General features: G+C 40.8%; 1 protein-coding gene across 2 annotated transcripts; it reads right to left on the minus strand.

Moving 5' to 3' along the window:
- Positions 1 to 371: 371 nt before the first annotated feature.
- DDX20 (DEAD-box helicase 20) lies at positions 372 to 9136 on the minus strand. Of its 2 annotated transcripts, none has more exons than XM_038380177.2 (11): positions 8828 to 9136; positions 7911 to 8005; positions 6575 to 6743; positions 6125 to 6239; positions 5860 to 6002; positions 5277 to 5415; positions 4697 to 4755; positions 3763 to 3845; positions 2833 to 2938; positions 2643 to 2744; positions 372 to 1755 (listed from the first exon to the last, which is right to left on the minus strand). In XM_038380177.2, the coding sequence occupies exons 1-11, from the start codon at positions 9009 to 9011 to the stop codon at positions 602 to 604; spliced, it is 2349 nt and encodes a 782-aa protein (XP_038236105.1). In that variant the 5' UTR covers positions 9012 to 9136; the 3' UTR covers positions 372 to 601. The 2 variants fall into 2 exon arrangements, with proteins under 2 accessions (XP_038236105.1, XP_043356284.1); XM_043500349.1 differs by lacking the exon at positions 8828 to 9136 and adding an exon at positions 8699 to 8774 and having other exon boundaries at positions 7911 to 8078.
- Positions 9137 to 9632: the final 496 nt, after the last annotated feature.

The raw sequence follows: 9632 nt of genomic DNA on the forward strand, positions 1-9632 counted from the left end.
ACCTAGCTGTGGAAGTTTATTTATACAGTTTTAATTAATTCAATTTAAATTAGCAATACATGTATTAATTGAGATAAGCAGGTATTAATCTGCCACTATTAAATAGCACGAGCAGTTTTTGCTCTGCTTAAGAAAGCACTAAAACTGGAATGATAGCTGTGCCTGAATAGTAACTTCTGTAGGTTTTTTAATGACAAATGCAATCTCACCCACGGAGTATCACAAAAACAAGGAATAGCACAGAAAATTATAGATGACAGTATACTTAGCTGAGTTTGGTTTTTTTAAATGTGGTTTCTTACATCTAAAAAGTGTCCTAAATCCGATTCAGCATTTTTGTTCACTTAAGCTTGAAACTGAGCATCCAAATGTACAAGACAAGTCATTTCTATTTATTGACAAATATTTGTTGCAACGCCAATTCACTGAAATGCATATAAAACATTTACCCAGAAAGGGTTTACTTATAAAAAAATTTTTTTTTACTTCAGTCTAAAAAAAAAAAAAAAACAGACGTCTGTTTATTTTAAGTCAATTTCTGAGCTTAGATGATAGCTCTTGGTAAATCTCAGGTCCTTTTGCAGTGAAGATTGCTCTCCCATCACCAATCATTCTTCAGCAGTTCCTGAAGATAGACAGAGTTGGCGTGATAAGCAGTCATCCAGTTAAAATGCCTATGAAATTTCCTATAGTAAGAGTGAGAAGCATAGTAACTCTGCCATGTTCGGTAATACGACTTCCAGTATTCTTCATAATTCCAAGTCTCGTAGGAAAAGCCAGGAGAGATCTCATCCTGAGGGCTGTATGAACAGTCTTCCTGGGCTCCTCTCTTTGGAGGACTGGGGGATTGTTGATGGTGGCTTTTCTTACATCGTTTGGAATTTCGTTTCACCACCTTCTTTTTCACCTGACTGTGCTTTTGGATTTGTGGCATCTGTTGGTGCTCCACTGGGCTCAGGGAGCAGCTTATGCTTTGGGAATAGTTTAGCGGAGCCTGATCTATAATGAGCACATCACTTCCTCTCTCTTGAGTATCTGAAGAGGCTTCAAAATATGACTTGCTTTCTCCACTATGAGAGGAAGCTCTGGAACTGTACGAGTTACTATCACTATCAGTGTCCCTAAATGATACACGCTCTGCTACTGAGTACATGGTCTCTTCCATCCCTTTCTTTTCGAAAGCACCATTTTTAGGGTGCTGGTACTGCTCTCCAGGGCCTGTGTAGCTTCTTATGATTTCAACCCGTTTCTCCAACCCTTCTTTAATGAAGTACTCATAGTCTTCAACAAACTCTGCAAAGCTCCATGGAATGGTAGGCTGTGGGTTCTTAAACGATGACAGGCAAGGAATTTTGGGGAGTGTATTTTTCAAGGTTTCCTTGTTCAGATGTTGATCAACATTTTGTTCAGTGGTTTTGCAAGCCGTTGCCATTTGATTTCTCTGTTGTGTGTTGAAGTTTAATGTCTTTGGACTCTTGCTAGTTTTTTCTGCATTTGCATGATCTGGGCAGCCTTTTAGTAGTTGCTTCTGTTTCAAAACCCTTCTTGGCTTGGACATGGAAGAATTTTCTCCTGGAACAGTAGGATCACATTGAGGTATCTGAGCACAGCTATTTATGTGCATGTGCTGCACTGACCCCTCTGGTCTTTTATGGGTCAAGATATGAGCACTCATTGAAGCATCTGCATGGGCAATAGCTGTGACCTCTACATCCCACTGGGCAAATTGCTCCATCAATCCAGTGGGTACAGGTTCTGCACAACAGAAAAAATCAGCCATTCAGTCAAAAGCAGCACAAGACTTCTTCCTTGATCCCGAGGAAACAAATATGTTTTGCATGCTATATAACAAAATCCCAAATCATAACAGATTGTAAAGTGACAGTTGTCAAATTTGCTCTTTTTTCATAAATATTACCAGTATTTCTGGTGAAAGTTTTGTTTTTTAAAAAATACAATAGATGCATTTCTCTATTAGAATGCCATCATTCTTTTCATAATTTTTCATAGTAAACTATACCTATTATTCTAAGGGTAATCTTAGAGAAGAGTAATAACTCAGGTCATTAGAAGGTATATTTATGGCTAACAATGTCAAACATAATACAGTATTATCTCTCTGCTACAGCATACATCCTAATTAAAAACATCAGTTTTAAGATATATTAAAAATGTTAAGAGGGGCACGGAAAGGAAAATGCAAAGCATTGTTAACAGGTAAATTCTGTTATTGGGGAAAAGTGATGATGGTGAATCCATTCAGATTTCCCTGTTCCTTTCTCTTCCACTCCACTATTGCACCCATAAAGCCCAGAAGACCTCAGCACATCACTCTGTAGTTCCCATTGCCTTTTATGAAAATCAATCACTAAGTGTACACGCAGTTTTAATTTTGCATTGCTTTGTATAATTGCAGTGATTTTAAAATAAAGCTACAGGCCACCTAGTTAAGAGCTATTTATGTACGTTATCAGTACCAACACTCTGCCTTACAAGACATATATTTAGCTATTAGACTTAGCATAGTAGCTGTAGATTAAACCACAGTTCATGATGACCACCTGTGAATTCAACTGTCACATTAAAACCAAAAAAATAACCAAGAGAATATAATGCAGACATATTCAGGAGACAGATTGTACCTGGTAAAGGAAGAAGCTGAAGATTACATTTCTGTGCAATTTTCATCATCATATTCTCTTCCTCCCCACGGCAACAGTATGTCACAGCTAAGCCTAAGGTTCCTACAATACAGGGAGCGAGGGAAGAATTAGCTAGCCAGTTCCACATATGCACTGCTTCCAGCTACACAACCCCACAACAGCGTTTTACCAAAGCGTCCAGCTCTGCCAATCCGATGCATGTATGTTTCCCAGTCCAAAGGCACATCCAGGTTGATAACAAGATTAACCTTCTCAGCATCAATTCCGCGAGAAGTCTTGAGGAGAGGAGAAAAAACAGAGGTAGTAGTGACTAGTCATAAGAAATGCAGTTCATCTATCAATTCAGGAGGCCCTTCTGTAAATTCTATGTATGTCAATACACTGTATGTGAAAACTAGTTTCCTGGCTTGCTTAGGTTAGCTAGAAATAAGTGTATAAACACTCTGCATTGAGATGTACAACTGGAGGATCATTTGTATTACCATAGAGGAAGAATAAGCAGATGTCTGGGTACTAAGGAAGCACATATGCTCCCAGCTTAGGAGAAATATACAGGACAGTAATATTTTTCGGTGGTAGAACTTCAAGCATTGAAGTATTGAATAGCCTTGCCCTGTCTTTTCATGTTTTTAAGTATAAAGAAAAAAATTGTACCATGGCCAATACTCATGTGCCACTCACAAAAGAGATATTGCTACAGCTATCTTTAAAATGTGAAAGAGGTGTTGTGTTGGTATCACATGAAGGAGAACAGTAACCTCTGTTCCTCTGTACCACCACCAAAAAAGATAGACTTATTTCTTTGAAATTCATACAGCCTCCCAGAGCCTAACTATAAAAAGGTAATTAAAAAGAAATAAGTATTTAAACTTTATGTGTTTTTAAAAAGACTTTGAAAATTGGTTTTCTTTTCTGAAAATGAAAACTGGGTGGCAGTTTGTATGCTCCCCAGAGACAGAAAATTACTATTTTCAGATAAATGTTCTATAAATACTGCTAAGTCAGATCTATTTCCAAGTCAGCTCTACAGTACAGGAATTTATATATTCTAGAGAACTACTTATCAGAAAAAACAAAACAAAAAAAACACAACACTCACTAAGTCTGTAGAAATCAGGACTCTACAATGGAACTGCTTCAATTTAGCCATAGCATCAAGACGCTGGTTCTGATTCATACTTCCTGAAGAAACAAAAGTGAATATTTAGAAACTGAAAGAGTATTTAGATTATTTAGCCTTGTGCTGCTCAAATCCAGGGAAAACAGGGCTCAGTAAATTCTACTCCTGAAAGCTAATGAAGTGGCATCCATCCTTCAGGCACTAATTTTAAGGCATGTTGTATTTACACCAGGAAATGGAGATGACTGAAAAGTAGACAAATTTGAAAACATGATTAACAAAGTAGGGTATAAAATTAATCTCTTTTTAAGAGAGATTATCCCTTTCTCAAGTGTTATAATAAATTTGGGTAACATGGAATGCAAATAAATTTGACTTACTAACTACCATAAAGATGCAAATATTCTTACAGCAAGGGGAGACAAAGAAAAGGGATTAGTGATAATTACAAAAACAAACAAAAAAAGGATGGTTTTGTTATAACTGTGCTGAGCTTTATTTTATTGGCTTCTAATTGAGAGATACTTAATAAGTGCACAAATACATCAAATAACTCCAGACACACCCTTCTGAAAATTTCAGACAAAAGGACTTTCCTTTCCAAATACATCAATCTGTTACAGTACTCCAAAGCATAAACGGGGTTCCCTAGTACAGACTGGAAAACAAGATGAAGTAACTGAACCATCTAACCAATAACAAAAAAATAAAGTTAAGCAAATATTTAAAGATTCTCAGTGAACATGCAAGAAATATGAATGGTCAAACATTATCTGTAAATTATTCATATAAATGCCCTCAAGTCCCCCGGCTATGTCCTGAATACTCCAATGGCAACATTTCTGCAGTGACTTTAGGTCAGTTTCATACAGAATTCCAATTAACAGAAGCAGTAAGTTCCAAATGCACTTGCCTGAAATGCACACAGCAGGAAAACCTTTGGATGTCAATACTTCAGCCAGATGTTGAGCCCTAATACAACATAAGTATATAAAGGTTGTAAATAAAATTACGTACTTCCCGGGTTTCTTCAAGATGACAGACTGAAGATGACTTAACAAGCTAAGCATCAGATCTGAACTTTCACTCCTTTACAGCCAAAGATTAAAATTCCAGCAGTTGTCTCAGCCATTCATCTTGTTAAGTTAGATACAATGACACTTTGCAATTTTGAAACTGGTGGATCTTTCAGCTGAGACTTCAAAAATCAACCGTGCACAGACATTAGTTCCCACAGCACTCACGTAAATGCAAAAATTGCCCTGATATCAAAATTCCCCCCTACCCCTACACACACTTAGAACTATGTACCACCCATTCAAGCTGCAGCCCTGTGTTCCAGAAACGGTAGCATTTCGGAGTTGAAATTTGCATGCAGGTTGTGTAGTACTTTGGGCTCTTTACAAAAAGTGCTATAAAAATGGAATATATTATGCCCACTGTTCACAAACATCTGCAAATATCATTTTGTTAGTTTAAGAAGTTCTTGTTACCTGCTATGCAGATTTGAGAAGACCAAGGCCTGATTAAATGGAATCTTACTGAAGAGCTCCTGCAAGTGCTGCGCCTTCTCCTCAAAAGTCTTATGAGGAAGTGAATGAGAATTCACAATTTTGTAATATTGCTTCAACCCTGTGCAAGAAATCAAAGCATGGTAAGGTTAACAGTACAAAAAGCTCACAATGAATTGGTATTAAAAAGTTGATTCAAATATGTAGTAACTAGAACAAGAACGTTAAAGAATAGGAAATATTAGTTAACTAATTATCACCGCATGCTGAATTTGAATCTGGAAGGCTATTTTTCTTTCAAGTTTGAAATCTTTTCTTGAAGCTTTGGAAAAAAGATAACCCATAACAGAGAGAAAAAAAAACCACTCTCTCATCATAGATACTTTGCCTAAGAAAAGTTGGGGTATAAGCACTTTTTTGAACAAATCATGAAATAAAAGTGATAAACCAAGTATTTTGAAATGTTTTTTGTTTTTATTAATTATACTTGTAGCTGAATGTTAAATAAATTCAGATTTTATTTGCCTAAAAACACTGAAGTTATGAATGTGCAACTTATACATACCAATGAGACTTGGGTCAGTGGGATTCAACCTCACAAAGGTAGGGTCTCTCATGTACCTGGTCAAAGCATTAGCCAATGATTCAGGGTAGGTAGCAGAAACAGCCAGCATCTGTTTGTTGGCTGGCAAAGAAGAATAAATCCAGCTAAGAGAAAGTAAGATATTGAAAGTGAATGTATCCCACATAATGCATGTTTTAGAGCCGAAAGATTCTGCATGTTAAAACTACTGCTAGGCGTATGACAGAAACACTAGTATTTTTCTTACTTGATTTGTTCCTGGAAGCTGCCTTCTTCCAGAAGCTTGTCAGCTTCATCAAGAATGAAAAGGCGGATACTGGCTGTATTCAGACAGTCCAATTCTATGAGCTGCTTTATTCGACCTACATGATAAGAGAGAGAAGTGAGACACTTGAGCCCCAAAAATATATATGAAAAGAATCTGGTTGAGACAAGACAAGACACTATCTGTTGCAAATCAAAGACTTGTTACCTAACCCCTTATTTAATAAATCTTTTTTTAAAAGCATATTTAGACTAATCACTCACTAAAAATACTTCTCTGGTCTAATTTTCTTTTGCTTCAGGCTTTGAAACTGTCCTCTCTAACTGTGGGACAAGAATCAAGAATTCAAGAGTGCATTTATGTACCAAATATTGTACTGTTGAAAAGCATGTCACTGAATTGTGACTAAAGTACAGTCAAGTGTGCTCTTACCTGGAGAGCCTACAGCTATGTGACACTTTTTTAGTCTCATTTTGTCTTGGTTCAAAGGAGTCCCTCCAATGAAGACGTGACATTCCAAGCCCTCCATTTTGATTCCAATAGTTGTGATAACAGCATGAATCTGCACTGCAATTTCTCTTGTAGGAGCTAAGACCAGGATCTGAAATAAAGAATTGGGCTTTGAAAGGACAGTGATGGCTCAGTGGATTAGATGCAGTTTTTCACCTCTACATCACTGCTTTAACTACAGTTTAAGTGGCCAGTGACAAAGTTTTTACCATCAGCTGTTTCATGACTTGCGTAACACTCCTTGGAAGTCAAGTCCAGTTCTTACTGGACAGGTCTTCCCACCCACCCCCCACCCAAATCAATAAGTATAGACTGAATTCCTACAGACCCCGTAAAAGCTCCCCCTGAAGAGTAGATTTGAGGCATATTGATAGTAGACTTTCACCTAGGCCAACCTATCACAAAAAAGAAAAGGAGTATTTGTGGCACCTTAGAGACTAAAATTTATTTGAGCATAAGCTTTTGTGAGCTACAGTTCACTTCATCGGATGCTGTAGCTCACGAAAGCTTATGCTCAAATAAATGTGTTAGTCTCTAAGGTGCCACAAGTACTCCTTTTCTTTTTTGTGAATACAGACTAACAAGGCTGCTACTTTGAAATCTATTATCACAGTCCATGATATACTGGTCCTAAGAAAATATTTCTGTCACTGAGGTTGTCGAGCCAACAAGATACTTTTTTGTGCTTGTAAAGCCTAAAAACGACCAACAAGGGAGGCATGTTTCCCTTAGGGTCCCCGCATATTTATTTCATTATAACCTATCAAGCAATCTACTACTAACACAGATTACAAATTTCAGAGTAGCAGCCGTGTTAGTCTGTATTCGCAAAAAGAAAAGGAGTACTTGTGGCACCTTAGAGACTAACAAATTTATTAGAGCATAAGCTTTCGTGAGCTACAGCTCACTTCATCGGATGCAGTGAGCTGTAGCTCACGAAAGCTTATGCTCTAATAAATTTGTTAGTCTCTAAGGTGCCACAAGTACTCCTTTTCTTTTTACAGATTACAAAATAAATCAACAGCTCTGCAGCACTGCATTCTTACTAGGAGCTTCTGACATCAAGGCACTGAGATTTAACAGTAAAATACATGATATGCGTCATTCAAATGTAGACAGCCACACAGCCCCTGCATAAATTGACCAATATCCTGTCCTGCAACTAGGTGGTGATCTCTCTGGTTATTCAAATACCTTGGACAAGGACCTGGAGATGCTCCCAGGCCCCTACGAACCACCACATCTTCAAGGCTCTCACCTGGGTTGCTGGGTTTTCCAGTATGAGGGAATCAAGGGCAATGGTCGAGAACACACAGGTTTTGCCAGTGCCAGATTTTGCCTGCACGATGAGATCTGAAAAGGTTTGAAGGGCCCAAGTCAGGCAGCAGCCAGAAGAGTGTCGCCCAGGTGATGCAGTGTTATTAAGAAAAGGAGTACCCGTGGCACCTTAGAGACTAACAAATTTATTAGAGCATAAGCTTTCGTGAGCTACAGCTCACTTCATCGGATGCATTTGGTGGAAAAAGCAGAGGAGAGATTTATATACACACACACAGAGAACATGAAACAATGGGTTTATCATACACACTGTGAGGAAAAGTTTCAGAGTAGCAGCCCTGTTAGTCTGAGTGATCACTTAAGATAAGCCATCACCAGCAGCAGGGGGGGGAAGGAGGAAAACCTTTCATGGTGACAAGCAAGGTAGGCTAATTCCAGCAGTTAACAAGAATATCAGAGGAACAGTGGGGGGTGGGGTGGGAGGGAGAAATACCATGGGGAAATAGTTTTACTTTGTGTCATGACTCATCCATTCCCAGTCTCTATTCAAGCCTAAGTTAATTGTATCCAGTCTTCAAATTAATTCCAATTCAGCAGTCTCTCGTTGGAGTCTGTTTTTGAAGCTTTTTTGTTGAAGGATAGCCACTCTTAGGTCTGGTGGCACCTTAGAGACTAACAAATTTGTTAGTCTCTAAGGTGCCACGGGTACTCCTTTTCTTTTTGCGAATACAGACTAACACGGCTGCTGCTCTGAAAAGTGTTATTAAGGGCTTCACAGACTCCCCGTGCACGAACAGGGGCCGAGCCTCTACCCATCGCTCCTTCCCTTGGGAAGCAGGCCCCAGCTCCCGAACCCGCCCCTCCCCTCCCCCCCGGCAGCCCCCCGCGCCCACTCACCCAGGCCGCAGCGCCCCAGCGGAATGGCCTTCAGCTGCACCGGCGAAGGCCTCAGGAACCCGGCGGCCTCCAGCCCCGCCAGCACCGGGGCCGACAGCAGCAGCGACCCGAAATCCGCCGGGCCTCCGGGGATCAGCACGTCCCGCGTGCGAGGCCGGGGCTCGGTCGCCGCGGGAGCCGCCATCGTGGGAAGCGGGCGAGATCGGCAAGTCTCGCGAGAAGCCGCAAAGCGCCGCAAGGCTTTCTGGGGAAAAACTTTATCAGCAGCCCCGCCGCGCGAACACGGCCACGGCCGCGGGCGGAAGGAACCATTGTGTGTTGGGGGGAGGGGTGGCGAGAAGTGGAAGGAACCATTGGGGTGATTTGGTGATAGACTCCTGGGGACTGAAAGCGGGGAGGCAGGGAGCTGGGGGGGAGGCAATTGGAGAGTGAACAGGGGGGGCCACCAGGGGACACCAAAGGGAGCAGGAGATGGGGGGGAGCACTGGGGCTCTGAGAGGTGGGGCACCCCCCAACTTGCCCCCCCACCCCACAGGGCACCCCCCAACTTGCCCACCCAGTTGCTTTCCTTCATGAGCACGCCCCCCAACTCTTGGCACCACACTTAGCATGGGGTGGATCCCATTCATCGGCGTTAACACACCCACACAATCCCGAGCCGGATGACGGGATATGCCCATCTCTTTGGGCCCTGTTCTCTGCACTTGTGCGGGGGATACTAGACGGTCACTGGTTATTGTCTACCGCTAACCCCTCGGATTTTAACGTAGAGAGCCAAAGCGGGTGCGATAGCTCTGGCTAGCTT

This window comes from Dermochelys coriacea, chromosome 21 (assembly GCF_009764565.3).
Source record: "Dermochelys coriacea isolate rDerCor1 chromosome 21, rDerCor1.pri.v4, whole genome shotgun sequence".
Classification (NCBI taxonomy): domain Eukaryota; kingdom Metazoa; phylum Chordata; order Testudines; family Dermochelyidae; genus Dermochelys; species Dermochelys coriacea.